The 18428-nt window shown below is 44.9% G+C and overlaps 1 protein-coding gene across 1 annotated transcript; it reads right to left on the bottom strand.

Annotated features, from left to right (window-relative positions):
• Positions 1–1731: 1731 nt before the first annotated feature.
• RLBP1 (retinaldehyde binding protein 1) lies at positions 1732–17025 on the bottom strand. Its single transcript, XM_079954383.1, has 8 exons — positions 16728–17025; positions 15242–15281; positions 13304–13432; positions 10515–10719; positions 6872–7050; positions 4771–4929; positions 3932–4042; positions 1732–2002 (listed from the first exon to the last, which is right to left on the bottom strand). The coding sequence occupies exons 2-8, from the start codon at positions 15251–15253 to the stop codon at positions 1844–1846; spliced, it is 954 nt and encodes a 317-aa protein (XP_079810509.1). The 5' UTR covers positions 15254–15281; positions 16728–17025; the 3' UTR covers positions 1732–1843.
• Between the last annotated feature and the right edge of the window lie 1403 nt (positions 17026–18428).

The following is an 18428-nucleotide window of genomic DNA, read 5'->3' as shown; positions in this document are numbered from 1 at the left end:
TCTGGGGCCCACATGCCATTGGTGGTCAGGGCCAGAGGTAAAAATGGGCAAAGCAATGAATGAATTTCCTTTATACCATAGATTAGTTTCTAAACACATTCCCCTTTGGCCTCATCCAGGCAAGCAAGAAGCATTTTCAGAGTTCAAGGATATGTTCCAGCCAGGCAAAAACCCTCAGGGAAGATGCAAAGCAGGGCTGTTGAGGGCTGTGACTGGTGAGAGTCTTAAGAGCCAGATACAGATGTCTGAAAGGTTGTATTTTGGCCCTCAAGCCTCTGGACCTCCATATCTAAAGTAAATCAAACTCGTGATTGCGGGGGGGGGGGGGAATAACTTTGTGGATGTCTTTTCTAGGAAGAAGAAGAATAGTTCGGATTTGATATCCTGCTTTATCACTACCCTAAGGAGTCTCAAAGCGGCTAACAATCTCCTTTCCCTTCCTCCCCCACAACAAACACTCTGTGAGGTGAGTGGGGCTGAGAGACGTCAAAGAAGTGTGACTAGCCCAAGGTCACCCAGGAGCTGCATGTGGAGGAGCGGGGACGCGAACCCAGTTCACCAGATTACGAGTCTATCACTCTTAACCACTACACCACACTGGCCTGGAGCGTTTTCTGATGGTGAAGCCACTTCATTGTATCCACAAACCTCAAAGCACATTCATTGATACAATTTCCAATGAGCTATTTCTGGGTCTTTTGCTACAGTTGCTTTCAAAATGTTGAAGACATATGTTGAAGGCATGTCTCCTCTCCCAGTAGCTGCCATTTCCCCTCTTTCACCTTTTGCCCAGGAGTGATAGAGAGGGATCTCTGTGTGTGTGTGTGCTGTGATTCGAGGAAGTGCAGAAAACTCTCGGAATGTGGGATCACCCACAGAATCCAGCTTCCTAAGAATTTAAGCTTTTAATTCCTTGAAACAAGAACAGCACCTTTTTTAGGAGCATACACTTGAACATTTTGATCAATGCCTTCTGAAATCTTTGAAGCCGGAGGAATTGCACATTAGGATTTCTAGTGGTTGGAGTATGGGGCCTTAATGCCATCTATAGGTCATGGCATGGTTGCTGGGAACACAAAGCATGTAAAATAGTACAAATTTACTGAAAATATTCTGCAAAAAATTCAACCGTAAGTAATTCTCATGGGCTACACACCTGGGCTTCTCAGAGAATTTTGGTTTCTCCAAAGCACAGAGAAACTTGCGAATGTTGCTTTTTGTGACTCACAAATGAAGAAAAACACCCTTGCTGTTGTTATTTTATTATTATTATTCTGTATTGAAAACAGTCCTTGGCTTGTGTGCTGCTGCAGTAATGGACTGTGGCTGTGCCATTTGCACTGCCTTTGTGACAGCTTTGTCTGTTTCCTCTTTCCTTAGCCACTTGCCCCCAAATCCAGCGACACCTGGGCTCTAAAATACATAGCTATATATGGGTGCACACTTTCTCCCCACCATATTAGGGCAAGCCAGTAAATCTATGAAGGCACATCTCAACTACTTGACTACCTGGGTGCTTGGTCAACAAAGCTTGTACTGCCTCATCTAGAATGTCCCCACCACAGACCATCTCTCTTCTTCCTTCCCCCTCTCTTTCATTCCACTTTCTTGTTTTTCCTGGGTGGGGGTGAGGTAATAAAAGGAAAAAGGATTATTCTTGAGAGAAATGGCAGGGGACTTTTCATTGCTCTACTGCCATCTGGTGACAAAGAATGAGAGAGAGTGGCAAAGCAATGTACACCCAGATATTATGGCCACGACAGATCTTTCAACCAAAGCTACGTTTAACAGGATAGCTGGGGGACACCTCTGCGCCCTATCTTCTATGCCAAGATGTTGCTATTTAAAGAGCTGTGTCTTCAGCATCAGGTCGGGTCCCAAAAAGCAGCTCCGCGGTGACTTTGCCGTCGTATTTGGGCAGATTGCCCCCAAAATCTGCTGGCAGGATATCGGCATCGATCTCTCGGTAGAAGGTGTCGAGTTCGTCGCCATGCACAAACACCTGAGTGCGAAAAGGAAGGCAGAAAGGTTGAGCTGAGAGATGCTGTGTAACGGGGGGCAGAGTTCAGCTATTTGAGCTATTATATGATATATAACAGGGGACGCAGGTGGCGCTGTGGGTTAAACCACAGAGCCTAGGACTTGCCGATCAGAAGGCTGGCGGTTTGAATCCCTGTGATGTGGTGAACTTCCATTGCTCGGTCCCTGCTCCTGCCAACCTAGCAGTTTGAATGCACCTCAAAGTGCAAGTAGATAAATACCGTATTTTTTGCTCTATAAGACTCACTTTTTCCCTCCTAAAAAGTAAGGGGAAATGTGTGTGTGTCTTATGGAGCGAATGCAGGCTGCACAGCTATCCCAGAAGCCAGAACAGCAAGAGGGATTGCTGCCTTCACTGCGCAGCGATCCCTCTTGCTGTTCTGGCTTCTGAGATTCAGAATATTTTTTTTCTTGTTTTCCTCCTCCAAAAACTAGGTGCGTCTTGTGGTCTGGTGCGTCTTATAGAGCAAAAAATACGGTAGGTCCCACTCCGGCGGGAAAGTAAATGGCGTTTCCGTGCGCTGCTCTGGTTTGCCAGAAGCAGCTTAGTCATGCTGGCCACATGACCCGGAAGCTGTACGCCGGCTCCCTCGGCCAATAAAGCAAGATGAGCTCTGCAACCCCAGAGTCGGCTACGACTGGACCTAATGCTCAGGGGTCCCTTTACTTTACTTATGATTATATAATGATTTGAAATATGTGTTTAAAATAACCTTGGCTTAAAAAACAACAACCTGAAGCTTTCCTTTTAGGAATTATAGGTGCTGAAATCCCAAAGGAGAAGAAAAGACTATGTAAGTGACCACAGCTGCGCAGATGTTATTGGCCCAGAGATGGAAATAAGATAAAGTCTTCTACCAGAGAAGAATGGCAGATGAAGTTGATGGACTATGCTGAAATGGCAAAAATGACTGGAAAAATCAGAAATCAGGAAAACCAAAATTTTAATAAGGAATGGGGGAAATTTATAACTTATCTTAAGGACCATTGTAAACAGCTAAAATCGTTAGCAGGATTGGAATATCACTTGTAGCTTAATGGTGAATTTTAGACACAATGGAGAGGTAAAAGATTTGGATCATCATAAAAGATGCAGGAAGAAATGATTAATAATAGGACCCACAAAGGGGAGGAGGGAAGTCCAAGACATTCATCGGAATTTTGTTTTTATTTTCTATGTTCAATACATGACTAAAATTTTAAATCTGAAAAACCAAATAAATTATGTATGTATGTATGTAGGTATGTATGTAAAAAATTGATTCTCAGCTATCATTTCAAAAGCGAAACGTGTTTCTAGCCCATATGACTGAGTGGCTGGATATAATATCAACAAGTGATGCAAAATTGTAACATCAGGAGTTTGCTACCCTTACAAGCAGCAGCTAGCTGTGGGGAAACCTTTGGCCCTCCAGATGTTGCTGTACTACAGCTCCCATCATCCCTGACCATTGACCGTGCTTGCTGGGGCTGATAGGAGTTGCAGGCAGTGTGGTGTAGCAGTTAGCGTGTCAGGCTAGAATGTGGGAGACCAGGGTTCAAATCCCCACTGGGCCATGATGCTCCCTGGGTGGGGGTGACCTTGGATCAGTCACTGCCTCTTGGCCTAACTTACATAACAGGGTGGCTGGGGGGATTAAATGAGGAGGGGAAGAGCCATGTACACTACCTTTTGCTCGTGGAGAAACATGTGAGATACAGAAGTTGTTGTTTTATCAATAATAGATCAGCAGCATCTGCAGGGCCAAAAGGTCTCCACGCCTGCAATTCCTGGCAGGAGATGCCCAATCCCAGTAACATCTCATTTCTGGCCTTGCATGCTTGCATTCCTTGACTGACAATGCTGTATTCGTCTTCTCATTGCTCCTTACCCTTCTGCGGCATAACTCACCCTTTCCAGCAGTTTGTTTTTCAGGAACGGTTTCACCACGTTGTAGGTTGTGGTGAAGTACCACGGCTGGTGGATGAAGTGGACAGCCTTGAAACGAGCTGGAAAAGAATCCTAGGGATTTCCAAAAAGAGCACATAGTTAAGGCAGCCAGCCGCAAAATAATAATAATACAGTGGTACCTCTGGTTGCAAACGGGATCCGTTCCAGAGGTTTAGCTACAAAGTCAGTCCATGTTCTTTTCCTTTTTGTTAAATGAAAGCTGAAAATGCGGGGAGGACAGTTCATCCAGCGGTAAGGAGGGGCATCTGCCTCCCCTTGGCCCTCTCCATCCATTCCCAAAACTGCCTGACGCCCTGATTCCTCTCTTTGAGTAACACCAATGTAGGACTCCATTTCTCCTACCGCTTCGCTGAAGGGGCGCTGCGCAGAGAGGGAGAGAATTTTTTTTCTTGTTCTCCCCCTCTAAAACTAGGTGCGTCCTATGGTTAGGTGCGTCCTATAGAGCGAAAAATATGGTACTTCGTAGGCGAAAGGACTTTGGCTCCAGTGGCAAGCTGGCGAGAAGGAAATTGCTGCCACCTGAATGAGTTTTGCATGGGGGGATATACTGTACAGGAGCAAGGCTGTAGATTGGACAAGAGTCCAAATCAGTAGAAGGCAGCTTCCTATGTTTCTACAAAGGAACTGTCCAAGGTTGACTGACATCATTGATGCCACACAATGGTCATGTGGTATGCTGCTTGCCCCCTGGTTCTAGGAATGCCTCTTGCATAACCGGTAATCTATGGGGTCCTGGTTGTCTTCACTGATTTCTAGGGAGGGCAATAAGGCAGACTCACCTGCAGCATGTCCACCATTTTCTTCAGTTCGGATGGTTTAATACCAGAGGCCTGTTGCATGGTGAACCCGTTAAAGTTCTCAATGATGCAGAAGCCATTGATTTGCGTCTCCTCGTTCTCTAGCAGTTTCTCTAGGATCACACAGTAGGCGCGAAGAATCTGGATCAAAACACATGGAGACAGGAGCTTATGTCCAGAACTCTGCCCAAGTTGATGGATTTCCTTCCTCCCATGCCTTGGGAAACAGGCAACCTTTCTGTACAATGCTACTGAAGCCAGTATTTATTTTGTTAATTAAATTTCTATGCCTCCTTTCATCCGAGGATCACAGGGCAGTTTACAATAGAAACACACACACACACACACACACACACAACATAGTAACAAACAAAAACAATACCCACCCCCCAAAGCCCAAATGGTGCTCCATCTTGCAGAATGCAGAGCAGATGTGGAGAAACTTTGACCCTCCAGCTTTGGGCAGAGTTCAGCTATCTGAGATTCTCAGCTTTCATTTAAAAAGCTAAGTATGTTTCTAGCCCATATGACTGAGTGGTTGGGATATCCAACCTTAAAAACAGTCAACAACTGATGCAAAAGCATCACACTAGGAGTTTGCAACCCCTGCAAGCAGCAGCCAGGTGTGAGAAACCTTTAGCCCTCCAGATGTTGCTGAATTTAGCACTCGCATCGTCCCCAGCCATTGGCCATGCTTGGTGGTGCTGTTGAGAATTCAGCAACATCTAGAGGACCAAAGGTTCCCCATGCCTGTCCCTAAAGAACCTGAAGCACCTTGATGAGAAGCAGTAGCTTGCAGCAGGAACGGGGAATGTTTTTGTATCGAGGGTTGTTTTCCCTTGGGGATAAGAGCATCCTTGCACTAGCGAGAGGTGCTCCCTCCTTGTCTAGTCAGTCACCAGAGGCAAGACAGACTGCCCTTGCTAGAGGGCTGAAATAGTTGTGAGAGGGCTTCCACCACCACCACCTTCCATTGCTCCAGGAGTCGGATTCTAACACGAAAAGAAAATAGCCCTGCACAGATGATATGAAGCACCTATCACATCAGGCCATTGTTCACTACCTTTTTTTTTTTAAATTTTTTATTAAATTTTGACATAAATATATTTCACAAACATACAAAAGACAAAATGAAAAAGAAAAAACAGAAAAAGAGAAAAAAACAAACAAACAAAACATGAAATACATACAACTTTGATGACATTGATCGACTTCCCTTTATCTCGATTTCGGAAATTATTATCTATTCCTTAATAAAACTTTTTACGTAGTAAGCGTTATCTCATGCCTACTGTGATTTCTATAAGTACATATGTGTTTCTGATCAACATTTTAATTTTCCCCTTGTCTCTATTTCCATATATATCCTAAATTTATCCCATTCATTGTTAAATTTTGCACTTCTTTGATTTCTTATTTTCTGTGTCAATTTAGCCAGCTCCAAATAATCGGATAATTTAAGTTGCCACTCCTTTAGTGTTGGGATTTTTGGTGTTTTCCAGTACTGTGCTATGAGGGTTCTGGCGGCCACCGTTGCATATTGAAAAAAGGTTCTATCTTCAGGCCATTGTTCACTACCAAGCATCCCAAACCAGGAGGTGAGTCAAATATACAAGAAAAGAATCTGAGACATTCTGGTGTCTTATTTGGTTGCTGTGCATGCTTGTACAAACTTGTGCACTTGACCCTCCAGGTGCCATTGAACTCCCAACTCACATCAGCTCCAACCAGCATGGCTAGTGGTCAGGGATGGTGGGAGATGCAGTCCAGGGGTGGAGAACCTCAGACCTGGGGCCAGTTGTGGCCCTCTGGGTTTCTCTATCTGGCCCATGGAACTCTGCAAAGGCCACACCCATCACTAACCCACCACTGGCCCGCCTCCACCCCATCACTGGCCCTTGGAAGGTTGGCCAGAAGGGAATGTGCCCCTTGCAGTGGAAAAGGTCCCCCACTCGCTATTGTAGCTCAGTAACATACGGAGGCCACAAGTTACCCATCCCAGTGGTAAGCATTGGTAGTTTAATAGTGTGGGGGGGGGAGCACAAGTGCTTGCAGTGTAGGACCTCTGCTCAGAGATGCTCACCTCATCAAAGGTGATCTCCTCGTAATCCCAGTTCTCAATGTTGAACAGCAGCACCACCCGTCCATACTTGTCCCTGTTGGCCAAGATGCCTGGGTAGCCAGCCTCAATGGTGCTGCGCACAGCCTCGGGAGTCAGGTTTTCAAAGAGCTCTGGATACTGCTGGCGGAAGTTGACATAACCTGGTGTGAGGGGGAAGAAAGATGGAAGAAGAAGAAGAGGAGTTTGGATTTGATATCCCGCCTTTCACTCCCTTTAAGGAGTCTCAAAGCGGCTAACATTCTCCTTTCCCTTTCTCCCCCACAACAAACACTCTGTGAGGTGAGTGGGGCTGAGAGACTTCAGAGAAGTGTGACTAGCCCAAGGTCACCCAGCAACTGCATGTGGAGGAGCGGAGACGCGAACCCGGTTCCCCAGATTGCGAGACTACTGCTCTTAACCACTACACCACGCTGGCTCCATGATGAGTGTGGGAAGAGAGACTGAAGCATTGAGCTAGATTAGGAATGGGTGAAGCTGTGGCCCTCCTGATGATGATGATGTTTTATTATTTATACTCCACCCAGCTGGCTGGGTTTCGCCAGCCACTCTGGGTGGCTTCCAGCTCATATAAAAACATAATAATACATAATAAAAAATCATCCCCAGCTAGCATAGCCAATGGTCAGGGATGATGGAAGGGGCAGTCTAGCAACATCTGGAGGCCCACTGGTTTCCCGTCCTTGCAAATGTTCCCCATCCTTGCAATGAGGCAGTGTGCTTAAATGGTGGGGCTATCAGGGCAGAACTTCTTCTCTTTTTTTAATAATATTTATTAAAGTTTCAAAAATGTTACAAAAAAGAAAAAGAAAATAAGAAAAATACAAAATACAGAAAAATAAAAACAATTAAAAACATTTCAATCTTTCCATGTCTTGTCTTTCATTTACTTGTTTCCCTGACCTCCTCACACCTCCTTTTTTTGTATTCTAGTTCAATTAGCAGTTTCAGCAAATCCTTTCCATTTTTGCTTTTATCTTAATAATTTATCTTAATATATTGTAACTTTACATTCTCACCTATTCATAATCCAATTTTACCTTATTCTATAACATTACTGCTAAAAATTTGCATTACTTTGTTTAACCTTATCTTGCCGTAAAACACCTTGAAACTTAAAACAATGCTTATTTATACATAACTCCTTATATCATTTCTACTAAAGCCAGACAGTTTCATTCCAACATTTTCCCTAATATTCATTAATTTTACACTAATTCCCCAAATTAAAAATTTTTCTTTATAGACTTTCCAATTTTCATCCAATGTCCCTTTTTCCTGGTCTCGGGTTATGTCAGTCCTTACTGTCCATTCCATTTAGTCCACCAACCTGGTAGTCTTATGTCCGAGGCTCTTAAATCTCTTCCAAGCTTCAGGGCAGAAGCTCAGGACCCCACTTGGCAGAAGGAGGAGGGTCAGCTAACATAGCAGTGATGTATCATCACATATTGAGGTAAGTAATGAAACCAGGCAAAGATCTCAGAGGAAGGTCAGTCGCTTGGTGGTAATTTGTCTGCTTTGCCTGCAGAAGGTTATAGGTTCAATGCTCTACATCTCCTGGTAGGTCTGAGAAAGAACCCTGGAGAGCTGCTGCCAGTCAGGGTAGACTAGGGTGAGGGAAACTATGGAAGTTTTGCAGTCAAATCTAACAATGCATATTTTTGCTAGTTAGCACATGAAGGAGTTAAGACCATAGAGCTGTGTTGCTGATAGGCAGACTCAGACCATAGAAACATAATTGGTAGAGAATGCTCTGTGTGATGTCATTAACACTCCTCTCCTGGGAGGGAAGGAGCAAATAAGTATTTCCTGTTTCTTTCCCCTCCCCATCTCTCTTCAACTAGCCATGGGAGCCACCGTCTCTCCACTTGTTCCTGTATAAGGCACATGCCTGAAGTTGTTTTGGCTGTAAATACAAGTATTTTACTTGCATTAGTTTTTACTTCTGTTGCTGCTAAGGATGAATGCTTGACTGTGAGTAAACTATACATTTTAAACTTGCTTTTCAGTCTGGAGCCTGTTTCTTTGATAAACAGGGAAACAAAAGTGGGACATCAGCCTAACGACTAATTCCTGTGCTTCCGATTAAACTTCCTCAGATGGGAGTTATAAACTCTGCTGAGAGTGCTTTCTCTTGTGAGAGTATCTGCAAAAGCCCTGGATTTTGAAAAAAGTATTGCAGCCCCATTTTCACTTTGTCAACCCACACACATGGGCCTGCAGAGGGATAAAAGATAGTTAATACATCCCCTCACCTACCTAATAAAACCCATCAGTAACCAGTGCGTTCCTGATATTGTTGGACTCCATCTCCCATCAGCCCAACATGGCCAATGATCAGTGATGAAGGGATCTGTAATCCAACACTGAGAGATGTTGGGGAGGACAGGTTCCCCATTCCTGGTGCAGACAGTACTGAGCTAGATGGACCAAACATATCACTCAGTACAAGGCAGCTTCCGATAAGCCCACTCCCACTGTTCCCCTCCCCCCAATAATATCATGAAGTGCAAACTCTGGAATTGTACTTGGGACAGTACTTGGGACGCGGGTGGCGCTGTGGTCTAAACCACAGAGCCTAGGGCTTGCCAATCAGAAGGTCGGCAGTTCGAATCCCTGCGACGGGGTGAGCTCCCGTTGCTCGGTCCCTGCTCCTGCCAACCTAGCAGTTCGAAAGCACCTCAAAGTGCAAGTAGATAAATAGGTACTGCTCCGGCGGGAAGGTAAACGGCATTTCCGTGCACTGCTCTGGTTTGCCAGAAGTCATGCTGCCACACGATCCTGGAAGCTGTACGCCGGCTCCCTCAGCCAATAAAGCGAGATGAGCGCCACAACCCCAGAGTCGGTCACGACTGGACCTAATGATCAGGGGTCCCTTTACCTTTATCTTTACCAGAGTACTTAAAACTTGTTGCTTCAGGACTCGGGAACCTAACTGGGTTTATTTATTTTTTCACCCCCCACCCACCCATCTACGTTCCTTCTCAGTAAAAACGAAATCATTCTGCCTCTTTATTTTTCTCATGCTTGTTTACCAACAAGGGGATGATCAACCCAGATTTCCATTCTGCAGGGGGCAGGAATAGCAGGGGTAGTAACTTGTTTCAGTTTTTTCCTGTTAAGAGCCATCAGGTGTGAAATGGGGAAACGTAGCTTGGGGCGGTTAAATAAAAACGGGCAAAAATCCTTCCCTTGTTCCTCATCTCCGTCGCTAGTTTTGTTAATTACTGCCCTGTTGCATAAACAAAGGGACCTCTGAAATAGAGCCAAGCAAATATTTTTCTTCTTCTCCAGCATAATCTCTCCAGTTTACCAGAGTCCAGGGTCAATGCCAGTAAAATCCCTCTCAGAGAGAGAAAGGGGAAAAAACCACACAATATAAGGTAACAATACACAGCGGAAGCACCCAAACCCTCTTCCTACAACCTAACTTTGGGTTTTGCTGGCAATTAAAGCTGTTGCCCCCACACTCCTCCTTTTTTCTTTTTAATAGGCTAGATAAATAAGCCAACATCACCTGCCCACTCCCTATGCTACCCTAAGGAAGGGTGACTACAGCATACCAACAAGATTTGACTGGTTCTGTTTGCGTGCCCAGAATCCCCACCTTTAATCAGATCATAAGCCCTGCTGATGTCAAATTTACGGGCTCGGATGAAACGCAAGAAGAAAGCATCATCTTTTCCTTTCACTTTCTCAGCCACCACCTTGCAGATGTCCTCTCCTGCTTTGGCTTTCTCCTGCACCAGTTCCCGCAGCTCTTTCACAGCCAGCTCGCGCTTCTCCAGGGTCTCGTTCAGTTCGTCCTTGGCCTGTGGAGGAGAAGAGAAGCTGGACAGTGTCTCAAAGGTAGATGATGTCACTGGAACGGGACAATACCTGCTTTTCTTTCTCTCCCACGCAAAATAGCACTTGTGTGCTCATATTCAAGGAAGTGTTCTCCTAAACAGAAACATGTTTGCTAGCTGTGGCTATTGGTCTCATGATACTGTATCTGGCATGGCCCTCAGGGCTCAGCCAGCAATTTTTCTTGCCCTAATGCTGGGGACTTCAAACTTCCTTCCATCGCTGAGCCCTATTCTAGATCAACTTGTCTTCTAAGCAACACCAGAACATCTGCCATACAAGCCCAGAACATAGCAAAAGATTCTGGCCTATGTTCTTAACATTTCTATGGAGTGACAGCCTGTTGACTAACACCATTGCCCTCTGCAACCAGTGTATATATAGAACAACACACCTAGCATTCCACTTGTGGTTGTACTATTCAGGAAGAAAATTGGTGGCAGTGAACTAAATGGCTTTTGTCTGCTATTGCTAGGCAACTCACTGAGGAGCCACCAAAGAAAACACTTTTGCAGACAACTGTCCCAATGTATTTTGGCATACCAAGCAGTAAAATAGGCAAGGAATGTCCAGCCCAGCTCACTTTAATTAGTTTTCACTGTAGAATCCAAGTGCTGTCATTTCACATAGCTGGTATGAACAAAATCATATAATTTTCTGGATATTAAGTGGGCTGGTTCACAGATCCTATACTGAGTAGCAGGTTAAACTAAAAGGCCTCCAAGATACTACATATCTCAAAACTTCTATGGGCATTCCATACTTTTCTTTTTACATTTAATCCAGATTTCCTCCTTTGCAAAAAAAATCCATTAATTAAAAATGACCCATTATATACCCACAGTTGCCACTGGTATGGAAGAAAGGGCATTCACAAGGTAAAGGTAAAGGTAAAGACCCCTGGATAGTTAAGTCCAGTCAAAGGCAACTATGGAGTGAGGTGCTCATCTCTGCTTTCAGGTTGAGGGAGCCGCCATTTGTCTGCAGACAGCTTTTCCGGAGCATGTGGCCAGCATGACTAAACCACTTCTGGCACATGGAACACTGTGACAAGTGCCAGAGTGCATGGAAACGCCATTTACCTTCCCACCGCAGTGGTACCTATTTATCTAATTGCAGTGGTGTGCTTTCGAACTGCTAGGATGGCAGAAGCTGGGACCGAGCAACAGGAGCTCACTCCTTCATGGGGATTCGAACTTCCGATCGGCAAGCCCAAGATGCTCAGTGGTTTAGAAAACAGTGCCACCCGTGTCCCCAGTGAAGGAGACTATAATGTGATTGATAGCACTTCCACCAAATAAGTATATTGACCCTTACATATGCCTACAGGACTCCCGTGAAGGCTATATAAATTATGTTGGTATACAGATTCCAACCATTTCAGGCCCTGTGCATTATATTTATTGTCCAACGATCAATGTGAGCTTAGAAAAATATCTTCCAAAAATACCTTCCAATCAGCAATGCAAGCTTGGAAAAATATCTTCCAAAAATACCTTCCGATCGGCAAGCCCAAGAGGTTCAGTTGTTTAGACCACAGCGCCACCCACATCCCTGGCATTCACAAATAATCCCTTGGCAACCTCAAAAGTAAGGTGAGTGTGACCAAAAAAACCATGCACCCCACCCCTGAGCACTTCCTCTCCCCTTTGATTATTTTCATAACACAATTTATTTTCTCATTAATTGATGGAGAATGGTAAAAAGCAAGAGTGGGATTTTCGGCACTGCAGTAGGAAACCCTGAGATAGACATGGCTTTGGTCTGACCTAACAGGACTTATGCTCTTAATTAGCGACTTCTGCTTTTGATACAATTGTATGTAGGAAATAAAACAATGGGCACATTGCAGCCCTTTGATGATTCTTGCATAAAGCAGCCACCACACCGGGCCTCCCTGTAGGGTTGTCTCTGCTTCTACATCAATGGCAGCATCAAATCTGGAGCGCCATTTTTCCAACCTTCTCCTTTAAGCTCTTTGTGCTTTTCAAGGGAGAACAAGGTAACCGCTGTAACAACTGTTAGGACTGCCAGTGATGGACCTGGGCTGTGGTTCATCTCTCTGGCTCAGGGCCTAGCAGAAACCCTGGTGGACCCAGGACGCATGTGTGTCTCTGTGTATTCCCCTTTGTCTTCCCCCCTGCTAGGACCCTCTGGTCTCCACTGAATGCTACATGACATTAACAGAGGCGTACTGGTTAAATTTCAGTGGAACACCCATGCAAAACAAGGGCAAACTTCAAAGAAGGGTCCCTGATACAGGCCTTGAAGGATTCTTAGCTAACCCTGTTGAAAGGGAGACAAGGCATAAAAATTCAGTTTCTGTTTTCTCAGGAGGGTAAGGCAACAGTCTCACGATGGACCACCGCTCATCTTGACAGCACTAAAACCTCTTGTTCTCTCTCACACAGAGAGCTACGTGAGTAGTTAGTTTTTGAAAGGTTAATTAGCCACGTTGAGCTCCATGAACAGGCCACCCTCTGGAATCATCAACAGCTCTCAGTCCCTGTTCTTTGGTCTTCCCTCTCCACCCCGCCCAGCGATGCTCACCTTTTGCAAGGTATAGTCAGGGATTTTCTCACACTTCCCAAAGACGCGGCCATGGTCCTTGGTGGTCAGCCTCTCAAGTTTGGAACGCAAGGCTTGCTCCTCCTCGGAAACGATCCTGAATGTGCCAGTCTGGGGGTGAAAGCACAAGGGGGAAATGAACTCCTGACTTAAAACATCCCCATCATGTCAACTGCTCATGCAAGAACTGACAAAACTTGAATAATACTTGGCACCCTATGTAAAAAATATTGACTCTAAAAGGAGAAGACCTGTGAATATTTTTGCAGCAGGGTCCTTACAGGTATCTCAATAAATAAATAAATAAATAAATAAATAAATAAATAAATAAATAAAATATTTGTACCCTGCCCATCTGACTGGGTTTCCCCAGCCATTCTGGGTAGCTTCCAGCATATACAAAAACTATCAAAGCATTAAACATTAAAAACTTCCCTATACAGGGCTGCCTTCAGATGTCTTCTAAAGGTGGCACCCAATCAGCATGAAAGGGGAGTTTTTTCACCACTGTACAGCCAAAGCAGAGCATTTAGGAACACTGAAAACATAGTGTTTTCTCTTTCCAGAGTTTGGTGCCCAAGTTCTGTTATGTCGAACTTCCACCGAACTTCATGGAAAACACAGTTTAAGACACTCAGAAAGAAGATATTGAAGCATTCCAAATCATTTTTGCCCATGTACACGCACAGAAAATTGTCTATCTGAAAGGCAACTCGTGGAGATTTGCATTGATCATTGCAATGCATCCTTAATTATCATTATTGTACAATATTACAATATAAACTTAGAAGGTTGCATAATATTTGAAGGGGTGTGACTGTCAGGGAGATGGCTTTAACTATCATGACCCTGCGTGACTGAATTTGGCACTACACTACTGGCTGTAGATCAGTGGCAAAGTGCGTACTTTGCATCTAGAAGGTTTTGGGCTCAATCCGGGGACTGGTGGCAGGGTGACGATGAGTGGTCAGAGGAAGAAGAGGGAGAAGACTGGGAGGAGGAGGTGTCAGAAGTAGAAAAGGTAACGGGGTTTAGTGAGCAGGGAAAATCTGTGGCAGATAGAAGTACAGAATTAGAAGCAGAGGTGGATGCAGAGGGGAGGGAGGCCAAGAGGCAGAGATGAGTCAGGATGGGTGTCTTCCCTTCCTGCTGTGACAAGCTCCCCTGCCCCCTTGTCTCCCAGGAATAGAAGAGGTGTGAAGAGGGAGGAGCAGAGACAGGCACATTGGCAGAGTCTCAGATTGCTTGGGAAAGACCCGAGGAAGGTGGAGATTTAGGCAACTGTCTCATAGGGGCAAAACCCACTGAGAAGAGTTGCTGTCCCCATTAGGCCTGGCATTCCTGGGCAGGTCTTATTTCTTCTGAATCACTTACTTCGTGTGATTTATTCCTGATACCTGCTCCTGACCTTATACATCTTAGAGGCAGAGCTCCTCAGTTGCCTGTTACTGTTCATCTACCTTTTCCTTTTATCCTGGCTGAAGCAAGACAGAAGCAGGTGTTTATTGTGGGCTCAACGCTGCTCACAAATGTAAGGTTTTTGCAGTGTGCCCACGCAATGGCATCGGCTTAAAAATGCCAGTCCAGATTTACCCTATCCATGGAATATCTTTCCATTGCTTTGGTTGGGCTAAGATGCTTTGGAAGGGCTTTCCCCCGAAAACTGCAGCATATAAATATTCAACAACATTTTCACATGGTAGGCAGCTTCCTGGATGCAGCCACTATTTGTCCCATGTGGCAAAGCCAAAGTGACATTGTTGTCAGTGTTGGTCTCAGCATTGGTAGCAGCCTGAGGGTGTAGAAGACTGATGCTAGCCCTGCTGAGAGCAGAGGTGAATCAAGATCTCCTTATTCTAAGCCCAGTTACAATCAGAAAAAGGGAACAAATGGAATGGAACAAGCAGGATCTGTACTCACCACTGAAGTCATGTTGTCGTTTTCCTAATCCACGCAACCACTGAAAAGAGAGAATGAGGATTGTCAGGCTAACATCAACAGGAGGCAACACAGTGACACCTGTTGCAGTTCACTCTCTGGTTCAGAGAGATCTGGCAACTTTCTGCAGCTGAGGATCCTTCAGAATCCCAAGTCCACCTTGAGGGTTCTAGAGGAGACCTAGTGAGGCTGTCCGCAGGAAGTCCCAGCCTCTTCTCATTACCAGGAACTTAATTTTCAGATAACATTGCTGGGCCGCCTCCTTTAATTATGTCTTATACAGTCCCCAAAGTTTACTTTCTCTCTTAGGTTGCTAAAGGCTTCCAGCTGCTAGCCTTTGTTGGTTGTGGAACTCCCCAATTATATGGCTTTTACCACTCCTCCTGTTTGTTTGAGTCTTTATCTACTGATAAGGGTGGGGCCAACATCCATGTCCTGTCACCACGTCAGCTAATGTCCTGATTGCCTTTGTTTATCCTTGGCCATGATGAGTACATGAGTACAAGACTAGCTAGCAGGACCAGTAGTCAGGGATGATGGGACATACAGGAAGTCCTATTCAGCTTGGTGGCAGTAAACATGCATTGGAACTGGCTTTTTTGTCTTATTTCAGTGCCAGCACAATATGCAGAAGGTCTTGGGTCCACTCCCTGACATCTCCAGTTAGCAAGGGATGGGAGAGACCAATTTCTGCCCTGGAGAGCAGATGCCTGTCAGACTTGGCAGCGGAGGGCCAGATGAACAAAGGATCTGCCCTGGTATAATGCAGCTTTTAAGTTCCTGTGTTCATAGACTCACAGGTTTGCTACACAAGAGACTGCATGAACAGGCTGCTGGTAACTTGTTGCACAAGATCGTGCGATCCCTTGCACCACGAGTTTCTGCTAGTGCAACTGTTGCACTGAAGACATAGCACAGGACAGGATAGTGCGCACTCCGGAAATTATCTCTTTCAGCTTCTGCCTTCTGGTAGAAGGTATAGGTTTATAAAGGCCAGGACTAGCCGCCTGAGAAACAGTTTCTACGCAAATGCAATTCTGGTTCTAAACGCAGCATAAGGAGTCTCTATAGTATATTGTATTTTAAAATGGGGTTTCAGAGTTTTTAGGGGGTTTTGAATGTTTTATGTAGTTTTTCAGTTTCATTGTTCTGTATGGAACAATGACAATAAAGATATCATATCGTATCGTATTGATTCCTCCGTTGTGCAACACTGAAACTCGTCCATCTGCTAGCTTAGCAACCCTGGACACAGCTCACAGAGTTTGAATGGGTACATAGCGGTTGTCTAGTCCAATCCCATGCAATGCCGAATCTGCAATATAGGGTTCCAAGCAGAGCATCCCTGACATCTAGTCCTTGCTGAAATACATCCAGTTGTTTTTAACGGCTGGGCTGCGTTTGCTGTGATTTGAAGCAATTGCAGTGGCAGAATCTAAGCTGAAAAAAAGAATCTCGAAATACTCACCAGGGAGGTGAAACAGTTCCAAGAAGGTCAGTGTGCAATCCAAGCAGAATCACCGTAGTGAATAAATTGAACATGCAACAGGCAGCAAAGAATCGAGAAAAGGCTGAAGTGCAACAAGAGGAAACCCAGGCAAAAGCTTTGTAGAGTCACCGGGCTGGGATTAGACCATCACAAGGCATTGCTCGCAAGAGCTCTCTAATTAGGTCAGCGCAAACCAGGCGAGGGACCCCATTAAAAAATTACAAAAGGCCGGTGAGGAGGGGGCGGGGGAGAGAGAGAGCAAGTGGTCTTGGCTCACAGAAGTTCATGGCGGGGAGGCTGGCAGCATTCTGGGGCCGATTAGCCAAGTATAAAAGCTTCTTATTGTATAACTGGGCCACACTCATTAGTGTAACATGCAGGATGGAAGGAAGGGCTTTGGGGGACATTGCAGAGGGAGGGAGGGAGGGAAGAGGGTCCATAACTTCAGCAGGGAAGGGCTGTAGCTCAGGAGCAGAGCACATGTTTTGCATGCAGAAGGTCGCAGGTTCAAACCCTGGCCTCTCTAGTTAAGCAAAAGTGGGAAAGGATTCTGCTTTGGAGAGCCAATGTCCGCCGGGATGTCCACCAGCCTAGATGGACAAATATAGGCCCCATCCACACAATATGTTTACAGTAGCTTCATGCCACTTTAAATAGTCATGGCTTCCCCCAGAGCAGCCTGGGAGCTGTATAGTGGAGTAGGACAGCTGGGGGGGGGGAATCACATCTGGCAACCAATGTGCCCCTTTGGTTTCAGATAGTACATGGGTAGATGAGTCTTTTTAAAGTGGTATGACGCTGCTTTAAATGTACAGTGCAGATGAGGTCTTATTTAAGGTAAAGGTAAAGGGACCCCTGACCATTAGATCCAGCCATGGCTGACTCTGGGGTTGCGGCGCTCATCTCGTTTTATTGGCCAAGGAAGCTGGCGTACAGCTTCCGGTTCATGTGGCCAGCATGACTAAGTCACTTCTGGTGAACCAGAGCAGTGCACGGAAACGCCATTTACCTCCCTTACCTTAGGAGAGTGAGAAAAATTCTCAGGGACGATTCACACTTCAGCCAGCACCTATTTAATCTTCTACTCTCGGGCAGGAGATATAGAAGTATAATCAGCTAAAAAACAGTTTCGATCTGTGGGCTGTTAGTCTGCTGAACAGAAAATAATACTATGGAAATTTGGCTGAACTGTCCAGAAGGAATAAAAGTACGGTTAGGTTGGAGTCTTCCCGAGATTTGCTCCTTAGCATTAAAGAATATGAAGAAGATCCGCAGAAGGGACTTGGAAAAGAGTTAAGAGCCTCGGACATAAGATCTCCAGGTTGATGGACTATATGGAATTGACGGAAAGGACTGGCAGAGTCCGAAACCTGGGAGAGGAGATGGTGGAAGATGACTGGAAAATTTAAAGTGTATATTTAGAAATATTGTAAAAGTAATGATTGTTAGAAAAATGGTGGAATGATATTTTATGGATTTAGCAGAAATGTTATAAGAAGTTAAGTATATTTAAGTATTTTAGCTTTAATGGGGAATAAGGTTAAGGAATATGTTATTTATATTATGACAGAAAATAGAGAAAGATGGAAAGGATTTGCTGAAACAATTAGTAGAAGTGGGATACAAAAAGGGAGGTGAGAGGAGGTCGAGGAATCAAGGGAAGGAAGGATAGATTATGGA

This window comes from Podarcis cretensis, assembly GCF_951804945.1.
Source record: "Podarcis cretensis genome assembly, chromosome: 14".
NCBI classification, from domain to species: Eukaryota; Metazoa; Chordata; class Lepidosauria; order Squamata; family Lacertidae; genus Podarcis; species Podarcis cretensis.
This window is presented reverse-complemented; position numbering and strand designations above follow the sequence as displayed.